Source organism: Arctopsyche grandis, chromosome 1, assembly GCF_051622035.1.
Source record: "Arctopsyche grandis isolate Sample6627 chromosome 1, ASM5162203v2, whole genome shotgun sequence".
Taxonomy (NCBI): Eukaryota; Metazoa; Arthropoda; class Insecta; order Trichoptera; family Hydropsychidae; genus Arctopsyche; species Arctopsyche grandis.
The window spans coordinates 8,752,176-8,777,233 of record NC_135355.1 but is presented as its reverse complement, the minus strand read 5'-3'; the positions used below and the strand labels follow the sequence as shown (position 1 = coordinate 8,777,233).

The 25,058-nt window shown below is 30.5% G+C and overlaps 1 protein-coding gene across 1 annotated transcript; it reads right to left on the bottom strand.

Annotated features, from left to right (window-relative positions):
* Positions 1–21,551: 21,551 nt before the first annotated feature.
* LOC143915463 (SH3 and cysteine-rich domain-containing protein 3-like) lies at positions 21,552–22,807 on the bottom strand. The gene is made up of 3 exons (XM_077436135.1): positions 22,621–22,807; positions 22,241–22,471; positions 21,552–22,170 (listed from the first exon to the last, which is right to left on the bottom strand). Exons 1-3 carry the CDS (start codon positions 22,708–22,710, stop codon positions 22,027–22,029), a joined length of 465 nt encoding a protein of 154 aa, XP_077292261.1. The 5' UTR covers positions 22,711–22,807; the 3' UTR covers positions 21,552–22,026.
* Between the last annotated feature and the right edge of the window lie 2,251 nt (positions 22,808–25,058).

The window sequence follows — 25,058 nt, the reverse complement described above, 5'->3', positions numbered from 1 at the left end:
CGATTATGAGACAGATTATAATGCAGATATAAAGATATTAAGAGATTATAATGCAGTACTTAACGCTTTATAAACATAGGGAGTGCCGGAACCCCATGTGGGGCTGTTAGCTGCAATATATAAGAATGTCACAGCTTCGGTTAAAATTTTTTCAGGTATAGATAGATGTAGCATAGGAAAAGGAGTAAGGCAAGGAGACAATCTCGCCCAAGTTATTCAATGCGGTGCTTGAGAAATCAACGGTCGCTTCTTGAGTCACATTCGGTTCGCATACGCTATAGTTTTAATAGCTCGTGATTCAGCTTACCTACTTAGCAGACTAACACAGCTGGACAGGGAAAGTAGAAAAGTAGGATTAAAAATTAACGTAGATAAGACCAAACTAATGTTCAATAGTTATTGCATGCCTAATAGCACCCCATTAGATGATAAACCAGTAGAAGTAGTAAATAATTATTTATATTTAGGTCAAATAATTGACATATCTGGTAGTAAAGATGAAGAGATAAAGTGGCGTGTGAAATTAGGATAGAGTGCATTTGGACGGATGAATGCTGTTTTTAAATCAAAAATGCCAATTAGAAAATTTTTATATAGGATATTAATTAATATAATATTTTTCATTTATTTCTTTTTATCATATTTTTCTGCTTTTGCTTTTTTCTTTTTATTATACGTGTGTATTTTTTTTCTCTTGTTTTCTTATGTAGGCTATTGTGGCGTATTAGGTTCTTCATGTAATGCCACAACGGTCCAAAACTATAAATATATAAATGATATGTATTATATTGTAGATAAAGTAAAAATTCCCATGACATTTTTTACTTCACGTACGTATGGACATGTGTATCAGTATATGTACATATTGTGTATATTATAGATAAATTAAAAATAAAATTATATACAATATGACGGTATCAAAAAAGCCTTCAAAAGATCAGTTTTAAGTGATTTAAGGTTCGTTGACGCAAATCCATAGGGTAAAATGGTTTCTGGTTCATGCACGGTTGCCCAACCGAAGGCTGTACCCATATGTATGTATGTACATAGTTTACTGCTCGCAACTCGCCTTTGGTACATTACATATGTACATAATATGTACTTTACTGTTTGGAGTCAGGGTCGATCCAAGGGGCCAGCCGCCCGCGTCCAATTAAGCTTAGATTACCCCTCCCCCTCCATATACTTTTAATATTTTTATAATTATTTTTAATACAAAGTATTATCAAAAAAAAAACCAGGCAAGTGCAAAAAAAATAAAACTCATGCACATTATAAAAAAACTTAATTATACAATGAACTTTACCTATGATTTAGAAGTGACGAGACGTTTTAAAATAATATTAAAAATTTAATGTCGTTAAATCTTAATTTTTGTGGGCATTTTCCAGAGTCAGCCGACAGTGACAATTAATTGATAATTGATAGTTGATTGTGCTGTATTGATAAATTCTGCGCGTTCATTATTTAAATTTTTTACTTTATTTATGTAGGTAGTAACAATCGGTCTCCGTGACGAGACAGAATGTTAAATTACAGATAACGCAAATATCGGAAGGCAAAGATCGAAAATCGAAAGATCTTAAGTCGAAAGATCAAAAAAAAAATGGTTCATGGTAAACGGTACATACTCACTTGATTTGCGCGAGCAGGATACAACAGGAACAAGAGGAACAGGCTTTTACTCCCGTATTAATGTGCACGCGCAGAATACGGGAGGAAAACCATGTTCCTGTTGTATCCTGCTCGCGCAAATTAAGTGAGTATGTACCGTTTACCATGCATCATTTTTTTTTGATTTTTCAACTTAAGATCTTTCGATTTTCGATCTTTGCCTTCCGATATTTGTGTTTTCTGTAATTTAACATTCTGTCTCGTCACGTAGACCCAGTAACAATATATGAAGTTTTGTGATTATGTGAAAATCAGAACTTGAGATTTTGACTGATTGGAACTCGGAATCGATCACTAATCTCGTTCTCAAGGTCTAGAAAAAAATGTGTTTGTGTATCTGTGTATTTTGGGGATTTTTTGAACACCGTTAGTCCTATGGAACTGAAACATTTTTTTCGGTTACTGAAATTCTTATCCAGACAATGTAAATTTTCTTAAAATTTTTAAGTTGATCGGAAATGGTACCTCGCCTAATAGGTGTCCTCTCTTTTTTAAGTTTTTGGATCCAATTATCTCCCAAGCCGCTCAACGAATCGGACTGAAATTGTTTTACGTGTAATAGAAATTAAAAATTTTGTTACTTACATTTTTTTTAAATTTTTTCACCACAACCGGAAGAAGTACTTTTACTTTTTAGAGGATGGAGGTTTATTGTTTTTCTCAGAAACTTATGCGTGTATTGAACTACAATTTAATATCTTGAAGTCTAAGTTTAATTTTAAGTTACAATATACAGAATTAGTGGACACTCGTCAACCGGAAGTGGCAGTTTAATTTTGTTTATAATATTTATAATGATATCATAAAAAAATTTGAAGAAAATCCAAGTACCGGAAGTAGAAATTTTGTTTTGTGTAAGTTCCCCTACATTTGCGCTTAATGATTTTCCTACATTCATTCGTCTCTCAACGCTCCGTGCGAGCGTTCATATTATAGCGATACGTCATATCTTCAAAAGACCCACACCTTTTTAACATACGCAACACATACCTCTCACACAACGAACACAAAAAGATCATATGTCAGCAATATGCGAAGATCAAATTTTAAAAATCGGATGAAGACACTGATGACTACATCTCAAGCTCCACAACCAGGCTGCTCTCAGACCTCTGAGATGGATAGCGAGTGGCAGGTGCCAAAAAAACGACAAAAAAGTGAAAGATGTTGCTCCTGAATTTAAAATTCAGGAGAAAAACAAATTTGACGGACTATTGGAAGTATCCGACGTCCCCAGGAGTGGTGGAAGAATCCCGCCCATCATCATGTCAGCTACTGGCACTCACGGTAGCATGATCGAGTCGATCAAGAAGTTTATAAAATACTTCACCTTCCTCGTAAAAGTCTTGAAGACTTTAAAAAACTTCGGGATGGATTCACACCTGACCGACAATTCTATACTTTTTCCAGGAAGGAGGAAAAGGAAATAAAAAGTGTCGTGCGTGGCTTGCCGAAATTGCCAGAGGCTGACATTAAAGATGATATCGTCAGACAGGGATTCCCAGTATCCAAAGTCATTCACATGAAGACGAAGGAGCCCAGGAGCAGCGCTACCGAGCTATACTTGGTGTTCTTCGAGCCATCTGTATCCGCAAAGAAGATAAAGGAAATCCAGTACATCTACTACACTAAGGTCATTGTCGTTAAGTACACAAATAAATCACAAAATGTTACTCAATGTTTCAGATGCCAAGAATACGGACACGCGTCAAAAAACTGCAATCGCCAGGCATTGCAGTCATAGGATAGTTACCCCTGCTGTCTGCTCAGGCTGTGCAGGACCTTACCCCGCCAACTTTAAAGAGTGTCCGAAAAGACAGAGCTATCTGAAAATGCTGGAATCGCAGAAAAATTGAGCAAAACTTGTCAAAGCTAACCCCTGGAAAATCCCAGTGGTGCAGTCAACACAAAATATCCCGGTCGTTAACGATCATAACTTCCCAAAGCTACCGACCATTAAAACTCCTACACCAAATATCCCCAAAAAACCTCATCAACCAACAAATCCCAACATTCAACCAACATCAGACCTAACTTCTATGGCGTCTATGGCGAATATGTTGAAGATCCTACAGGAGATTCGTGCCAACGCCAGCGGTTGCACCGACAAACTACCGCTGGCACTCATGCTTGTCGAATATCTCGATGTCTTCGATTAACGGGAGGCGCCTGAACATACTAGCTTGGAATGCTCGTGGACTAGAAATAAGATAGACTAACTAGAGTCGGCAATCGGTGGATACTGTGTTGACATAGTTCTAATCTCCGAGACCTTCTTATAACTAAAGAGCGGACCCAGAGCGTGCCGTTTATTGTTCACATGGTGTAAATGCATTTTTAAAGGTTTGCCGAACCTTTTTTACAAAGTATTTACAATAATTGAACAATAGACGGCGCGCTCTGGGTCCGCGCTTTACTTATAACCTCATATCCGTATTAACCTACCTAAATTTAACTGCTATCGCGAAGACCGAGAACAGCATGGAGGGGGAGTTTTACATACCTCCTTTGCATTTCACATGGCTTTTTATAAAATCCTCAATAAAACATTGTCGCATAATAACTCCGCCACTAAAAATATAGAAATAACCGCCATCGAACTAACTGCAATTAACAACACCCGTCACATAGTAGCATCCGCTTACAATCCTCCCCAAAAAAGATTATTGGTATCCGATCTTAACAAAATATTTAACATAGTTAGTTCGGTAGTGGTGGCTGGTGACTTTAATGCCAAACATCCGTTATGGAATTTCGTAAACACTGACCAAGAAGGCACAACTCTTTTTACATACCTCCTTTACGTTTCACATGGCTTTCGTGTCAGTGGTCATTTTTATCTCTTATCCGATCGTTTTTTAAATACATTCAACTAACAGATGCAATCTTAATTCATCTGGATACATACATACACACACTATTCCACAAATAACTCACAACCATCCACACTAGATCTTGTCCTCGTCAAGAACTGCCCAAAATATCGACGCCAAAGGCCTTTCAAGCTCTGTCGTCTGATCACCTCCCGATAATCTTCTCAATTGACGGGAAACCCAAGGAAATCAACAAGCACAGTTGGGATTACGGCAGAGCTAACTAGCGTGAATTCAAGTCGTACATAAATGACCACACCATTCTAACATCTCGGTCTCGGTGATTACAACAAAATGTCTATACCCTTCAGGTATAAATACAGATTACCTAAACACAATTTGCTTTAGATCGTCGACTTTAGAGAGTCTTTAATTAATATTATGTATTAGATGTATTATGAGTATTTATAAGAATTGTAAATAGGTTTTTGATCTCTTCTTCCTATTATACTGTACATTAACATTAGAATAATATACATCAGCGTTTCCCAACCTGTGGTACGCGTACCACTTGGTGGTATGCGGTTGATGGTTGGTGGTACGTGAAAAAAAAACAGTAATGGCGGACATGCAGGAATGAATGATTTACATTACAAGTATGACAAGATAGTAGATAAATATATTAAACTTTGAGCATATTATAATTGTGACTCCGCAAATAACTTTTTTTCCACAAAACTTCTTACCAAAACAGATATACATATTGCGTGTATCCTATCTTCATATTTCTTACTATGCAAATACTATATATAATAATTACACTTGCAAAAACAAATTTCATGAAATACAATCATTTTTAAATGGTAGTACAATTTAGCGTTATGTACTACCAAGTGGTACGCGAGTCAAAAAAGGTTGGGAAACGCTGATATACATAATACTATGATTAGTAGTCACCGGAGCCTGAGGGGGGCGTGTATTGTTCAAAGGTTGTAAATGCATTGTTAAAGGTTTGCCGAACAATGGATAGCACTGTGACTATCCTACCTCTAAATTGATTACTAACAAAATTAAATTAAAATTGTAAAATAGAAAATGATCAGTATGTAGATCAATCTGTATTAAAATAGATATAAGATGTATTGTGAGCATAATTTAGTAATAATAAAAAGCATTTAAAAATCAAAATCAATTTCCCTACATTTGCGGGTGTATTATGTACATACATACATACAGTGGCGGACTGGCCATAGAAGTGAACATGCCCAATGGCATGTGGGCCCCACTATCTGTTAGAAAATATGGGCCCTCAGTAAAATTAAATAACTTTTTAACTATTTCACGTGTGTAAAAATTTATAGGATATTGCACTTTAGGACCTTAAGTTTGGGTATTTCAACAAAACATTCTTACGATATACACAAACAACTAATACCTGCATTAACAGCCTAAGGATCGGTTAACTTTTTTTATTAGGCTCGAAATGTAAGTTTCAACATTTGCGTGGGCCCTTTTGCTGGGCCCATTTCTAACCTCAATATTATGTATATACCAATACCTATGTAACAACTACCTACTGAAATAAAAATGGGAGTAAACAAATTTCCGTGAATAATATAAACTGAATTGCTTAAAACAATTTTGATAGGACGATTCATCATCAACCAGCGATTTAAATTTACTTTATACTTTCAAAATAACATTTGATTATACTTCGACGATATAGTAAGATTTAAATACACAATTTTAAACAGTTTCCGATTATAAAATCTATTCATAATCTAGACACATCCATGTATATAGAAATATAGGCTAGGGGCCCCCTCCCCAAAATCCCGATTTTCGATTAACATTAATTGAAAATATTATGCATTGTTTTCAGGGACGTAATTTGGGGGGGGGGATAGGGGGGTACTCGCCCCCCTAAATTAAGGAATAGTGTGAATTTAGAAAATATTATGAATTTAATGATTAATGAGATACTACGGATCTATGAATGCTACGTTTATTTCTTATGAATGTTACTTTTGGGTAACCAATAAAATAATGTGATTTGAAAAAAAAAAATTATTTCAAAGCAAGTATATTTTGGTTTTTAAGTGGTAAGCCTTGGGTAAAATTCTTAGAAATTGTTCATTCTATGGAGCGAATCGTTAGAAAGGTTCCCTTTACTTTATTTTGTCTCAAAAACAGATGTGTAACGTTTATTTTTCCGAAAGTTTTTTTTGTTTTCAAGAAAAAATTTAAATTAATATTTTACTGAATCGGTTCAATCACAGATGATTTTATTTCTCGTATTTTTATTTTATGTATTTGCAGACGTCCATTCTCTCACAAAACAACGAATGAGATGGATTTAAACTTCATGTGTAACGAATTCGGTTCAAAAAAAGTTTTAGTTATTTAATAAAATTGCTTTCTGACCAAAACCTTATCAAATTTAGTACATAAAGAATACAAATATAATTTTTCAGCTTGATACGTTCAGGGGTGTGGTAAATTTTTTTTTAAATTTTTTAAGAGGAAAAAATCCCACTTCTGGTTAATTAAATTTGATGATTTTTTTGTTATTATATTTTCATCATATTGATACAAGGAATTATACATAAAATCGTGAAGAGCAGACATATTTAAAGGGTCGATTAAAATAGTGGAAGAAAAATCCGGTAAACTGCCAACAGGAGTAAACTGTCACTTTCGGTTAACGGGTGTTCACGAAATTTTATATATGTATATAACTTGGCATTAGGTTTATAATTATAGATATGAAATGTCAGTTCAATACGTCGAAAAGTTTCCGAGAAAAAAATAAAAATACCTCGTTCTTATAGGGTAAAAGTACTACTTCTGCAAATTACACTGAGCAACAAAAAATCACGTTTTTGAGTTACCAGAGCGGAGACTAACCAATCTTTACTAAGTTTGACCCACTGAATTCGAATATGATATTGATTTTTGTTGGTGGGTGATCGTTTACGAGATATGAGCGTTTAAAAAAATGCGCGATTTTTACAGTTTTTTGGCTTTTGCGGTGTTTAACTCAAAATTTAGGATTGTTACGCTCAAAGTGAGAATTGGAATCAATAGTCAGATATTTTTCCTATTAATTGTTATAACTCATTGCTTTAAAATACTTTTAATTAATTGTTTAGCGAATTTTAAAAGTCAAAAATATATTTTTTTTTACGGATTTTTTTCCCGTGCTATTTTTCATTTATTTGGCAAAATTTTTATTTCACCACGTTTATAAGGATTGGTTTTCTATCCCAATATTTTTTATCTAAATGCACTAACTCGAGTGGTTTTTGCCTAAGAAAGATTTTCGTTCAGTTCCCGAATGCATATAACAGAAGCGTTTGTGCAAGCGAGACGGCAAATGAGAGTGCCATCTCGCATAATATTAGGTAGGCTGGGGAATGAAAAGAATGGCAAGGCGTCCACGGGGGAAAAAGATTGGAAACCTATAATATGTTCCGGGGACGCGACAATTGGTGTAAGTCCAAAATGTTCAACGACAAAATGTACCCGAAAATTAGTGCACTGACAAAATGTACCCGCGACAAAATGTACCCTCGACAAAATGTAAACGGAAAAAATGTTCAAGCGACAAAATGTTCAAAAATCCTAAATTATCCTATTTTAATGGCAAAAGTAACTTTTTATTGTATTATATTTATCGATGTATATGGTACTTTTTATCGTATAGATCGCGGATGTTATTAAATTATTATAAATTAAAGGTGTTCTCAACCGTACCAACATATTCTTATTTAAATTGAACAATTACATTTTAAGCGAATGTCATTGTGACTCATTGAATATCATTTTAAGATGTCATTGAATTAGTATAAATGTCAGGGGTTCTCAACCGTATCCAATATTTTCTTATTTAAATTGAAAAAAAAAACTTTCTAAGCGTATGAACTCCAGATTACATTGCATTAGTTTATATGGCAGGGCTTCTCAACCGTGTCCAAAATTTACTTTATTTCAAATGAATAATTTACTTTTTATCGTACACATCGCGGGCGTTATTAAATTAGTATAAATGACAGGGGTTCTCAACCGTATCCAATATTTACGTATTTAAATTGAAAAAAAAAACTTTCTGAGCGTATGAACTGCAGATTACATTGCATTAGTTTATATGGCAGGGCTTCTCAACCGTCTCCAAAATTTACTTTATTTCAAATGAATAATTTACTTTTTATCGTACACATCGCGGGCGTTATTAAATTAGTATAAATGACAGGGGTTCTAAACCGTATCCAATGTTTACTTATTTAAATTGAAAAAATTACTTTTTAAGCGTATGTCATTGAATTAGTTTAACACCCTCACAGAGGTGCGAAGACCTCTGTGAGGGACAGTACATATAAGATAATTATAAATTTTAGAGTTATTTAGAGTTAAGTAATTAACATGTATTTTTAAAATTAGCTTTATAGCTACGATAATATATAAATAAATAAACGTTGAACGCCACGTTTTATTTTGATAAAACAGTTCCCAGCCAGCGGTCACGTGTACTTCGAGTTTTAACATTGAATGTGACCTTTACGGCGTCTCCAAATCAAATTCACATAATTTTTTTCCAAAATTTTGTTTAAAAATGCAATTATTTTATTTCTTCTGCAAATAAGTCTTCTAGTGTACATTCGCAAGCTATATGTATAATGAAAGTTTTTTTTAAACTTAATATTTCATTATACAATTATAAGGCAAGAATATAAAATATTAATTTAGATAAATTTAATGTATTATTTTACAGTCAAGTCTCGAATTATGACTATTCGGATTAACGATGGAGAGATTTTACTTAGTGTTTAGCAAAAAACAAATGTATGAATCGGACATTGTATTGTAGAAAAAAGGAGGTATGTAAAAAAGGCAGACATTAGAAATTTACAGCTAAAATTATTTTTACATACCTCCTTTATGTTTCACATTAATATTGCATCATTTACAACTAACTATTATGCGTAAGGGTTGCATACAAAATTTAATTTTGACATGTAAAAGACAATTAAAATGTAAATGTAAAAAAAATCACGCGCGTTGAATAGAGATGGCAAAACAATAATATATTTTGAAATTAGTTCTATGATTGACAGATGAATTGTCTACACAAATGGACGAAAATATGTAAAAAGACAAATGGGTTATAAAATTTTACTACCCTCATGTTAGAGGCTATTGAATGCATTTTCTTTGCGTAAAACCCTAGGACAATAGGCAAATGGTGAGTTCGAAATCTCTTCAATGTCCTCTTCAACGTCGGTTTGTAGCAATGGAATAATAATTTTTAGCTATTCACAGTTGATAAGCTCGATCACATTTATTATAGAAAAATATACATATATGTATGTAATTAATTTATAATTACTCTGGTATTATAAAGTTCTAATAAGGTTATCAAGTCAACAATACCAAGTTATATATAAAATTTAGTAAGTATCTGTCAACCGGAAGTGGCAGTTTACTTTTGTACGATTTTTCTTCCACTATTTTTTTCGACCCCTTCTAGTTTTTTCGACATTACTCTGGTATTATAAAGTTCTAATAAGGTTATCAAGTCAACAATACTTGTTCACCATCAACAATACTTGTTCACCATCAACAATACTTGTTCATCAGATGAGCGCAATTCGCATTCTATTGACACAGTGAAAAGCGTGTTATAAAAAAGTGTATGTATTATAAAATGTCGTGAATTGAACTATATATAAGAGTCAAGTTTTATTGTTATTGTTAAGAAATATTTTGTTGTTATTGTTTTATTGTTATGGCTAGAAAGTTTAATAATATAACTTTTAAATCAAATCGCCACCCTGGCACTTTGATTGATATAAACATTGTTTTTCGAGTACAATTAAAAAATATTTTGACTAAAATTTCACATAAAATTTTGTATTCCAAATATTGTGAGCAGAATCTCGTTCTAACACTCGAATAGTAATCTGAGCACATTCAAAACTTAAAAGACGTTTAGTGAAATTTATTGGCTTTTTTATCTAAAACCACCCAAAACTTCGAAAGAAAACATTCTTTAAACTATTGACCATACACACTTGAGGATACATAAAATGAGGGAACTCAGCTTAAATTAATAGTGATCTCTAAATTCACATGTTAAAAATTGATAGTTTTTTGACATACATGGATTTAGAATTGCTAAAAGGAAATGTTACTGTTGACACACAAACACGGGTTTTGCAAAATCAAAGATGTTGAAGAGGATTAGGCAAAATCAAAGATGTTGAAGAGATTAGTTCAAGTGAGAATATTTATTATTATTTGATTTTTTTTATAAATATTTGAACTACCAATATTAGGATACAACTTATTACTTTATCTATGTACGTAGTAACAATAGATGAAGTTTTGTGATCATACGAAAATTCGAACTCGAGATTTTGACTGATTCGAACTCAGAATCGATCGCTGATCACGTATTCATGATCTAGAAAAAATGTGTGTGTGTGTGTGTGTGTATTTTGGGGATATTTTTAGCACCGTTAGTCCTATCGAAATGAAACTTAGTATCGGTAATTGAAATTCTTATCGACACGTCGTAATTTTTTTTCAAATTTTTAAGTTGACCGGAAATGGTACCTCCCCTTATAGGTGTCCTCTTTTTTTTAAGTTTTTGAATTCAATTATCTCCCAAACCACTAACTGAATCAGACTGAATTTTTTTTAAATATGATAGAAATAATAATTTTTATAATTTTATATTTTTTAAATATTTCTATCTGAACCGGAAGCAGTACTTTTACTCTAGAGAATCGAGGTTTTTTATGTTTTTCTCAGAAACCTTTTGGTTTATTGAACTTAAATTTCATATCTAAAAGTTTAAGCTTAATACCAAGTTATATATAAAATTTAGTAAGTATCTGTCAACCGGAAGTGGCAGTTTACTTTTGTACGATTTTTCTTCCACTATTTTTTTCGACCCCTTAAACATGTGTTTTCGTCACAAAAAATTCAAGTATAATTCTTGTAGCAATGTGATGAAAAGAAAAAAAAATTATTAAATTTTATAAACCGGAAGTGGGTTTTTTTCTCTTAGAAAGGTTGAAAATGTTGTGCCCACTACTCTGTCCACACCCCTGAATGTATTAAGCTGAAAATTTATATTTCTATCCTTTATGTACTAACTTAGAGCTGGTAGGGTTTTGGTCAGAATTTGTAAACCGGAAGTAGTATTTTTTTTTAAAACAATATTTCATTATTTTATTTTGACCCTTAAAATTATTTTTATTTTCTTGATATTTAATGAGTATAATACTGATAGTGATTTTTAGTAATAAAAAAAATTTGAACAAAATCTGACAACCGGAAGTAGAACTTTTTTTGTTTTGTGCAAGTTTCCATACATTTGCGCTCAATTTGTATTGCTATCATAGTCATCAGTTCAATATCGAATTTTGTTTTGTTACCTTCTTATATTCCTCAAATACATAGATAAAGTCATGGGTTGGTCACACCCGAATTTTTTTTAGTAAAAAAAAAACCGAGGGGGGGGGTCGTAAAAATTAAACACCGACCTGGTTCTTTTTAATTTAGCACTAACAGCACCCTGAGCTTCAATGAATATAGAAAAAACCTTATCTTGCAATATGCAAACCGTACTTGACCAGTTTACGAAAAATTATTTTATAGGCTTTAAAATTATGGCAAATAAGCTAGAACCACAATATTTATCAAGAAGACTATCTTTCAAGCAATGTATTATAATTTTCAACCATAATTAATTTTGTTTTTAAGGTCATTCCGTAGTCCGGTTTTGTGTTACATCGGCATTTTAGGATGGACTGTACATATGTTAATAGATAATTAATATATCAATAATTTATATGAATATTAAAACATGGAAATGTCTACTGTCTTCTTTTTATTATATACTGATAATGATGAATTTTTAAATAATTACATTTATTATTTATTACGTATTCACTCCTTTGTAAATCAAATTCAACTTTTTGCTAGTCAAATTCAAACGTTGAGAAAAAAAATGCATGGTTAAAATAAAATGATTGTAAATCGAATTTTATTTTTCAGCTCAAAATAACCTATTGTCTTCGAAGTATTGAAGCGCATATGCTTCGACCAAATCTTTTTCTAGGAATCTTAACATTTTTTATGTAGTTAGGGTTGGTTAAATGATTTTCCCAATGTAATTAACCTCAAAATACATGAGGAAATCATCGACCTTCTGTTGGATTTCTCGTTCTTGTGCCAATAGCCATGGGTTGAGAATTTGGAGGAGTTCCTCCCAGCTTTCGACTACATTTTCTGGAGGAACAAATGCTAATGCCAATACCATTTTAAATTTAATTGCATTTTCCTGATTATCGTAAAATTCAGATAATCCCAATTCCTGGATTTTTCTGTAGGTACTTTGGGACAGATGGAAAAAGCAACCCGTTACTTGCGCATTTGGCCATATGTCAAACGTGAACCTCGTGTAGCTTCCATAGACATATGGAATGTTCGAGACCGAATATTACATAATTATGGAAAAACGGACAACGAAGTGGAAGGCTTCCATATGAAAGTTGGCTATACAATTGGAGCCCAATTTCCAAACCTGTGGAAGTTCTTGAAAGCCCTTCAAGGTCTCCAAGCCAAAACCGAGAAGTTAGTACAAGAACTAAACTCCGGAGTTATTCTTGAAACTGTGTTTACCTCTGTTCTGGCAATTTTTCGCATGGACACCTTCTTCGCTTTCAAATACGCAGCAATCAAAGTTTTTTTTCGGCGGAAATATCCCTGCAGCGACCAATTTCTGAAGAATCGATATTGTTAATTTAAAAATTCAAAATTAAATATTAAATCCATCAATTTTATAAAATAAAAACTATTAAACCCATAATTACCCTTAGAACAATCATACAGCAAAAGGTCTCAGCTGAGCATGATCTTTTCAATGTTTGAAAGCATTTGACGCACAATGAACAAAGGCGTACCCTTAGCAGGTATATTACGGGTTTTTTGTACCTAAGTCTGTTTTATTTTGCATACATACAAGATAACTGTATTTTGTACATAGTTAAAGAGAATTACGTTTTTTTACCAAAATACAGAAGAAATAACTAAGATAAATTTACAAATAACGAAGTGATGATTAGAACAAACACGTATGTCGCAAAATTCACAAGCGTTCCGTTTTATGCTGCTGGTGGTGTATATATATATATATATATATATACATATAATTCAATGACATCTGCAATACGATTAAAAAGTTTTTTTTTTCAATTTAAATACGTAAATATTGGATACGGTTGAGAACCCCTGTCATTTATACTAATTTAATAACGCCCGCGATGTGTACGATAAAAGTAAATTATTCATTTGAAATAAAGTAAATTTTGGAGACGGTTGAGAAGCCCTGCCATATAAACTAATGCAATGTAATCTGCAGTTCATACGCTCGGAAAGTTTTTTTTTTTCAATTTAAATAAGAAAATATTGGATACGGTTGAACATTTTGAACATTTTTGAACATTTTGTCGCTTGAACATTTTTTCCGTTTACATTTTGTCGCGGGTACATTTTGTCGCGGGTACATTTTGTCGCGGGTACATTTTGTCGCGGGTACATTTTGTCGCGGGTACATTTTGTCGCGGGTACATTTTGTCGCGGGTACATTTTGTCGCGGGTACATTTTGTCGCGGGTACATTTTGTCAGTGCACTAATTTTCGGGTACATTTTGTCGTTGAACATTTTGGACTTGCACCAATTGTCGTGTAACCATATGTTCCTGGCCTGTTTGGAGTCATCCATACGAGACAAATACATTAAATGATTATATTCACTTTTCATGGAAAGAAATTGAATTTTAGTGAATATAAATATATTTTTATTTTTTATGACGTCAGTATAATATTGAAAACTTATCGCGTAATGTTTTTAGTATATAAATAATTCAATAGGGTAGGTTTTTTTATGTAAATATATACATATACTTACATAAGAAACAAATACAAATTGTAAGAGTCTTTTATTACATATACATGTACATATGTACTAAGGCTTCCAATCCCGGGATCCCGGTGTTTTCTGGCACCGTGAATCCCGGTGCTGAAACTAGTCTCAATACCGGGATTACGGTGCTGGCAGAAATTTCTTTAAAAAAATTATTCTTACAAAAATAATATAGAAAAAACATAAAACAACATTATATAATAAACAATGGTAGGATGAGCAATGACAGTCATTGTCCATTTGTTTGCCACCCGTTTCGACGCCGGCTTGCCGTTTCCACGAAATGGTATGAACAGCCTGTATTTTGTCGCAGATATTGTGCTCAACCGCAATGATATTTGAAATATATTTTAACTGATTCAAACTCAGAATCGACCACTGATCACGTTTTCATGATCTAGAAAAATTGCGTGTGTGTCTGTGTTTCTGTGTGAGTGTCTGTATGTTTATTGTGTGTCAGTGTATTTTGGGGATTTTTTGAACACTGTTCGTCCTATCGAACTGAAACTTAGTATTGGTTACTGAAATTTTTATCAATACACCGTAATTTTTTTTTAAATTTTTAAGTTGACCGGAAATGGTACCTCCCCTTATAGGTGTTCTCTTTCTTTTTAAGTTTTTGATTTAAATTATCTCCCAAACCACTCATCAAATCAGACTGAAGTAGAACTTTAGTCTGTGTAAGTTTTCCTACATTTGTGTTCAATTTGTATTGAAAATGCTCATAGCCGGTATGTGTGAACGTGTACATATGTACATACATATGTTCGATTATCGAATTTTGTTTTTTATACTTCTTATATTCCTTAAATATATAGATAAAGTCGTAGGTTGGTCACATCCGAATTTTTTACATAAAGTGAATGTGAATTGGAGTTTTTTTTATATTGGGTTTTTTATTAAACTATTTTTAAAAAACAAATCAATGAATCAAAGCGATGTTATTTACTTTATTGTATTACATTTTCGGATGTGTTTTATTTAATCTTAGAAATTTATGGATGCGAACCGAAAATTTAAAGAATGTAGCCAAACTCTCAAAATTAGTATGCCAATATGGGAGTATTTTTTGCGTGAAACATCGGGAGAGTTTGCAAAATGCAATTGAAGGTTTTTGAAATATGAAAACATACAATTGAACTTTTTTTCTTATACATTTGAAATCCCGGTGCTAGCACCGGGATCCCGGGATCGGAAATTCCCAGCACCACAATCCCGGTGCTGAAGTAATCTTCCGGGATTGGAAGCACTAATATGTACATATGTTATTTATTACATATGCATGTACATATGTACATATGTTATTTATTACGTATGCATGTATATATGTTATTTAGGAATTCCTGATGCACCACAATGGTCAAAAATATAACTGAAAAGAAACACAATAACTAAAGAAATTAGACATAACAAAAACAAAACACATATGTACATATATACATAAACAATATATATACATGTACATAATATGTAGATCTATAGATGTATTGGATAAAGTGAAAGATACTTTTTTCGAGTAGAAAAAAAACATTAAGATTGTCTTCTTACATTGGGAATGACAAATGGAAGTAAGCATTGGTTATTGAAATAAAAGCCAAATTCGATTTAAAATAATTGTTTATACAGTGCAGATACATTTAAATGTTATTTTTAAACTTTTATTATAACTCTTTGGTTGCTAAATGTATTATATCTATAATAAATTATATAATATAAACACTGAAACACATATTATATGTATATGTATGTATGCCTGAATACTGCATAATACAAAAATTTTCACAACATGCATTTTACACGGATTTTACACATATTTCGTTAAATGTATTGGATTATTACAAATCAAAGACAATAGAATCAATAAATAATTCAACAGGTATATACTCAATATATAATTCAACTTATTTATAGGATTTCAAGCCTACCCGAGGCTTGCATAGAATAATACATATTCAGGTAAAAGATTGTTGCAATATATTTTCATTTACTTTGAATTTCAACTCTTTCTATCTATACATACGGCATTCTCATATCTTATTTATTTATTTTAAATTTCCTACTATAGTTTTTAAGTCTTGCATTATCTCTCTCATACAAAATCTTTATATCGTTTTTAAGCTTTTCCGGCAACAACTTGTAACGTTTTTCTTTCATTCCAGTTGAAAGCGAAATTAATCGCGTTTTTAAATTCATTTGATGAATAAATATGAAATAAAGTAAAAAATATTTATTAATATTTGATAAAAATATATAAAACCTATATAACGTATTTCCGAATTGGTCAATCCTTATAGGAGAGGAATTTTATATGTATTACTTCATTTTTACTTATAAAGGAGATCCAGTCAATCAGCATTAAATGCAACTTTCAATATATTCTAAGGTTTTTCATATAATATCCATAAAATTGATAATTGAAATTGGTTGAAATTGGTGAAATTGGGACACAAGTGAAACATGTGTAATGACGTGTTCAACATCCGAATACTCTACACACACAACACGACATTAATTTAAAATTTAATATACATATGTATATATTGTATTATATAATATTTTAAACTATGTATTATAATGACAGCGATGATTGAACAATCGTAATTATACATGTTAGAACGCTATAACTTGAATACACCAACGATTATTTTGAATTTCAGACGACACGCATATATATATATATATATATATATATATATATATATATATATATATATATATATATATATATATATATATATATATATATATATATATATATATATATATATGTATGTATGTATATTTTATGTTATTTGGGAAACTTTTTTAATTAGATTGTAACAATAGGAGCAGTTCTATAGGGGAATACATTAAGCTAAACATTAATTTCATAACAATGTATGTATGTAGTAGAATTTCACCGTCCATTTATAATTTGGTCAGTTTCTTACATGACATTTTTTTTTAAATTTATAAGAGCTAAATCCTACAGTGACACTTAGAATGTTTTAAAATCACATATATTTAAATTTAAGTTTCTCATTTCTATTTTCTTTTCACATAAACACAGATATCGTTGGTAAATGACCTGCTAAGTGTAATTTAACTATTTTTACATTCAAATTATAAAGTATCATACGTGTGTGAGTAGAATTCACATACATGTATGTATATATTTGTATGTAAAAGTAAAAGAAAATAAATAAAATAAAATTTTATTTTTTGGGATAAAATTTAAATTTGAATTTTTGCTGTAATATTTAAAATAAATTATACAATTCCTGAAAATGTGTGAAAATAATAATATATTAATAAAATCACGCTTTTATTATATGTATGTAAGTTACTTTTGCTCTATTAATGTATCAAAAATATAATACGAAGTTGAAAACCTTTCGTTTTTAATGTTTTAGTTTAAAATTAAAAATATATCACATAAAACCTTTATTTTCTTTTAAATATCAATGACTTGACAAAAACTTTTGGTTGAGAACATATATGTATGTATGTAGGTACTTATATTCTAAAATTTTCCAAAATTTCCCCCTTTTAAATATTACATATTATGTGTATATGTAATATTTTCACTTGAAAATATATTTCAAGTGAAAATATATTTTCGCCAATTCGAGCAGTGAAAATGTATCAAACAATGAATTTACAACTTTTAACTCTATAAATTTAACCCTAACAACTCAATCTTAAATAATAGGGCCAACTCTTACTTAATCTAGCCTATCTTAGCCCTTAAATAATACCAACCCTAACAATCTAATCTAAAATGAATAAAACCAATCCTGAGAATGTAACTGGTTATGATTTCACTGAAACGTCAGTGAAAATATATTTTCACTTGAAATATAATTTCACTGCGACAAATATAAATAATTTTAACATACATATACATAACTACATAATATTTATGATGAATATGGCATGTGAGAGCCTATTGTGTATTTATTTTTATCAGACATAAAATAAATTCGTTGCCCTTAGATTATATAAGAGCCGGCCTTGAACTTACACTAAACAACTGTCAAGCGTTGATAAACTATTGGACACTTACAATATCATGGTGGGCAGAATTCCACGATTCACTTCGATTGTGCGATTTAATAACTTTATCAATTACCTAATCATTTACGTACAAATAATCATAAGCATTAAAATGTATAATATTATACAATACACCAATTTTAAATAGATTTCAAGCACCTTTGAAGAAACATGTGATAAAATTTAAATAAAAATACAACTCATAATTTCACTTGACACTAAGGGGATCTAAGATATGATCTAAAAGTCAGTTGGCTAATTAAAAATGTTTATGCAAATATGTATAGATACATTTTATTGGGTATTGCTAATTATACGTCAAATAATATAAGCGATTTAGCTATCAATGGCTGTGTGATTTTTAAATGGCTGTAGGTTGAATTTTCAACACGCATATTTCAGCTATAATTAATTACTTTAGACAATATATATGTAAGTATAATTTTATATCGTGTTAAATAATTAAGATCATAAGATACAATTTGAATATATTTAAATATTTTTTATAAATAAATTTTCATTTCAAAATAGGCGACGCCATTCGTAATTTTATCACATTGTTGTTTTAAAATATTTGCGGATATATTTTAAACTATAATATACACACATACATGTATTTATGTACATATTATTTAGTATGCATATATATATATATATATATATATATATATATATATATATATATATATATATATACATATATAGATATATATATATATATATATATATATATATATATATATATATATATATATATATATATATATATATATATATTATATATATATATATATATATATATATATATATATATATATATATATATATATATATATATATATATATATATATGTATATATATATATATATATATATATATATATATATATATATATATATATATATATATACATATACATGTAAATATATACATACATATATTTATTATATATATTTTTATATATATATATATATATATATATATATATATATATATATATATATATATATATATTATTTAGTATGCATATATATATATATATATATATATATATATATATATATATATATATATACATATATAGATATATATATATATATATATATATATATATATATATATATATATATATATATATATATATATATATTTATATATATATATATATATATATATATATATATATATATATATATATATATATATATATATATATATATATATATATATATATATATATATATATATATATATATATATATATATGTATATATATATATATATATATATATATATATATATATATATATATATATATATATATACATATACATGTAAATATATACATACATATATTTATTATATATATTTTTATATATATATATATATATATATATATATATATATATATATATATATATATATATATATATATATATATATATACATATACATATATATAATATAAAATATGTCAAATATTATAGATTTTATAATTAAAATACGTATGTATATATTTAATACATTAAATTTATGTATAATAATAGTCTGTTTTTAAATTCTTTAAGACTTCAATAAATAATAATAATAATTGTATAATTCATTTAAATTTATGATTTCATAAAGTGCGCTTGAATACCAGTAGTGATAGTATAACTGTTTACATAAATATTTTAAGGACGGATGGGTCAAATACTTATTTATCATTTTTTTTTTAATTTAAGTAGAAAATAAATTTTTTATTCCAATTAAACTCAATAGGATTTTTTTGAATTCAAATTACGTTCAGCGCTAAAAGAATTAAAGACGACTTCTATAGTAATATTTAAATGATATATACCTACATACGTATACATATATGTATGTATATATAATAATATATGTATATCTACTATTTCTTATAGAAACAATTTCTATATATAATATACAATTCGCAATGTTAGGACTATCTACATAAATATTTAATTATAATTTGCAGAACTACATAATTAGAGCCATTTATTTCACTTTAAATAATATGGTTAAATATAACTTCCGGATACAAAAAAAAAATAAGTTGAAGCGACAAGAATACATCATAAGGTTAGTGATAACATTGATAGCACACCATCTGATTTGGAAAATTTAAAGTAATATTTCGACATCAGTGTCGAAATTCAGTACTAAATTGGCGTCATATTTAACCAGCGCCACTCTAAATTTACTGTATCGGTCCACCAAATCGGATGCTGCGATTCCTGCATTAGGCAATATTCGGTCCCAATATTATTAATTACATAAATATCTGATAATTGCTTACGATAATACAATAATAGGATGATAATATAAGATAAAATGGAATGAAAGTCGAGAATATTTTAAATGCTTAGTGCGAAAATCGGATTTTCATATATGTATGTATTATACATGTACATGCATAAAAAATAGAATATAATTATATACGCAATTAATTCGTATACAAAGCTCAGTGAATCGTAGTTGAAATTGTTGACTTTTCAAGTATAGTATGTACGCATAAGATCAATTTCGAATCGCAATCAATAGGCGAAAATCAACAGGAGAAACATTAATTATTATGGTTTCATGAAAAGTAACGGTCTCGAATACGAGTGCAGTTTACTTCGAGTGTCATACTTTAGAAAGGCGCTACTAGAAGATGACGCGTGGGCGGCAGAAACCGGTGATATTTTCAGTCCACTTTTATTGGGAATGATCTCGAACGAAGCACCACGTTCGTTGTCGTCAACGTCTGTCTGATAACCCATAAGAAGGGGCCTCTCTTGAGAATTGGATATCTTCCTGTTGCCAATCAGACTGACCATCCTTTTGGGAGTAGGGAAGTTCAAGCTCAACGGACGCGTCGATGAAAGTATGGGAATTTTTCTCATATTCTTCCCATCACCTTTATAAACTGACGTTTTCATCATCATATTGCTGGTAGATGTCACAGCATAGCTCGATGACTTTATATAGTTGCAATTGTTAATCGGGGAGAATCTAGATTCGTTCGCTATCTGATTGTGTTGGTATTTTTCTATTCTCTGCGATGTTCTCGAAGAGAAGTAAGTTGATAAAATTCCGCTATTTCCGCATATAGTATTCAAATTTCCGGAATTGAATAAATAGTGCCTACTCGGCGAAGGGTAATCGAAAAGTTTAGATTTTTGATATACAGGAATATCACTGTCACCAGGAAAAAATCCATCGTCTAAAATCCTACTATCGTTCAAGCGGTAATTTTGCTGGGAATAATTTGTAGAAATTGGTTTGGAATTTTTCAAACTGCCAAATATTTTAATGGATATTTTGGATGTGGTATTCGCATTTTTGTCTGAACGCGGGGAACTTTTGTCTGGACGCGGGGAACTAGATCTAAAAGAGTAATTATTCTCCCTCCTATGAACAGAGGAAGAAGTGGAAACTCTTTCCACGGAAACGGGTACGACCATTTTTTTACTAGAAGGGTAGTGTAAAAAATGTCGACTTTTTTTCTTGTCTTCACTATCATGTCACACTTCTTGCAAAAATTTCGTTGGGCAAACTCCTTGGCGGTTGTCTCCCGATCTAATCATCACCATTCCGTCCACTTCCTCGCCGACCTGTATTACGATTTGATCGCGTAAAAGCATCAGTCCATTGTCACCGTCGGATACCTGAAATCAATTAAACATTTATTAATTTGAATCCAAATACATACATTAATACAAAATGCTTTAAACTTACTTGTAGATTGTACGTCACTTGCAATGGTTTTTCCCCGGCTTGAAGCTTTGTGCAGTATTTGGATGGAAAAAACCCGGTTCTACCCAAACACTTTCCCCTCCACCAGTCGGGATTGGAAGTGTCAATAACTGTAACTTTATACCCAGCTTTTAAATCTAATTCATCTTGATGTCGAGACGTGAAATTGTACAAAATCACGTACAGATTGGTGGGCAATAATCGATGTGGCTTCTAAAATAAGTTCAATAATATTACTCCGTTTAAATATATCTTTATGTATGGTATCTTCTTAATGGAAAGTATAAATTAGGATTTATGCTTTTATTGTGTAAAATGAAAAAAAAAGTATAGTACGTATATTTGTATATGTATGTATATACCTGTTTTACCGGAGAAGGGCAAGGACTGGCACTTGCAGAAGAATAGCTTTTTTCATGCTCATCTGGAAGTTCTACACTGCTCATTCTCATATTCCTCGCACTGAGCAATCGTCTGTTGTGAACGGGACTCGAAGGCGCTGAAAACACGAGAAGTTAACGCTTAAACTTTGTTGCAATTACTCTTAGAACTGCTATGAAGCGTAATAATGAACGACGATAGTGAAGGAAAGTGCTAAAAAAAGATTTTGCACGTAATAGTTAATGTTAAGTATGTGAAAATGCTCGTTTTGTAAAATATGTAAGATATATTGCACTTGACTTAGAATTTACACAAATTTTGTTGCAAGGCGCATGCTTTATGTATATGTACATATAGGTACATATGTAGGTATGTATGTATGTGTGTTCTACGTCTACAAACCATGCAAGCCTATGTATTTCAGCGATTGCTTCTATTAGGTGTGTAAAATATACATATATATATATATATATATATATATATATATATATATATATATATATATACATATACATATATGTATATATAACATGAATTTGCATGTAATAGATAAATAATTAGTAGAATATTGGAAAACAAAATATATATATATTTGAGTAGAATATTGGAAAACAAAAAAAAGGAAATAGGAAAGATTGGTTGCCATCCTGGGAAGATTAATTTTCATTTTCAAACTACTAAGGTTATTGATGTCATTTTTTTATTCACCGGGGTGCATCCTAGATCTGGAAATGCGAAAATCATGCGCTTGTCAATGTGTGAATTGTTTCGTGTGCTTTCAATGATTTGAAACTAGTATCAAAGATCTTGTACATATGTATGTATTATAGTATGTTAGTGCAAAAAACACGTCGTTGTTTTTTTACGATCTGTGCAAGAAAAAATACAAATAGTATGAGTTCAAAAATTCCATTGTAGTAGCAAACCTTGCTAAAAAGCGTATGTAAAAAGAATTGATTAAGAATCGGAGGTATTGAATTTTTAATTTATTTGTTGTGGTTTGTAGAAAGCGAGTATAAAAGCGAGTGAAAAACATAAACTGTGAATATAGGAATATAAAGCACACGCTGTTAGACATTCATTTAGTCGTACAGTGAAGTCGAGCCGAATTCAGACCCAAAGATTGTCCCAGAGTGTTGCTGGGACCCGACAAGGGTCCAGGACCTTGTGTCTCCAGCCTGGTGCCTGGTCTACGACGTTGTTCCGAGCTCTCAGGGGAGTCCAACGAAAGACTTTTCATCCTCAGGTTCAGCTTATGTCTTCTTGGCGAATGAGGTGCTATAATGCCCACAATTTCAACAAATTTTTACCTAGTTTCCACACCATTCAGACCCAAACACAAAATTTACGATTTCTCGCTGTTTTAATTTGAGTTTGAATGTCCAAGGAACCATTGTTCCCCAACATTCTATTTACATGGAAAAATAAAAATATTAACTTTCCCATGATAGACTTGATGGAAATGTCGTGTCACACTAATGTCACATAAAAATAATCATCAATTTTAAAAACATCGATAAAAATAGATAGACGATAAAATTATACACTGATAAATTGTCCATCATTGCTAGGGCGGATAAAAATGAGAAAAAAATAAAAACGTTTACGAGGGCTCCGAGCTCCTCCGAACCCAATTCATATGTATGGTTTGTACATACAGTACATACATATATGTATATAAAAAAAAAATTTATCTGCTCTACAAATCCACAATTCTCAACTTGGGAAGTCATTCCATTCAATTATCATTCGTTCAAATAATAATATAGGTATTTTTCTATATAATTTTGTCGTTTATCGGATTCTTTTAAGATATATTAAAAAAAATCATTATTTAGATTTGTCGCTTCATATATTACATATGTATGTATGTATTTCCAATAGGTCTATTGTGGAAAGTCAAAATTTTCATTTTTCATTTCGATTTGTTTCTAAAGATTAGGTGACAATAAAGAAATCGATTTTGCATTCGGCGAAATTTTGAAATGTACATATGTACTATGTGTACATACATAAAATGATTTAATAAAAAACCGTTGCTTGCAAAGGTTGATCAAGCTATTAAAAAAAAGCTCTAAATACTTGATCTTCTTTTACAGCAACCAATTAAAAAATGTCATGTATTGGATGTCTTAAAAACAAATTTCATGCAATATACATATGTACTTGTATGAATAAAATTCACACATTATTGAAGTGCTCGCATGAAAACAAATTATAAAAGTGCGAAAAAAAATCAACACAAAATTCTCTGGAATATTAAAATAAAAATGCCAAAATTCAAACGTGTGGATATATTAATGGGTTAATGGAGAGGCGTGTGAATAAATCTTGTAATGTTACAATATTAAATATTGTTTTGAAAATATTATAATAGAACAATTAAGAAATTTTCGTGATTTGCATGATTTGGTGCTCA

Coding starts and splice junctions, on each gene's coding strand:
- LOC143915463 (XM_077436135.1), bottom strand. CDS start 22,710: ATGAGAATGAGCAGTGTAGAACTTCCAGATGAGCATGAAAAAAGCTAT. Junction 22,472..22,620: donor GCCCTTCTCCGGTAAAACAG/GTATATACATAC, acceptor AACTTATTTTAG/AAGCCACATCGATTATTGCC. Junction 22,171..22,240: donor AAGTGACGTACAATCTACAA/GTAAGTTTAAAG, acceptor AATTGATTTCAG/GTATCCGACGGTGACAATGG.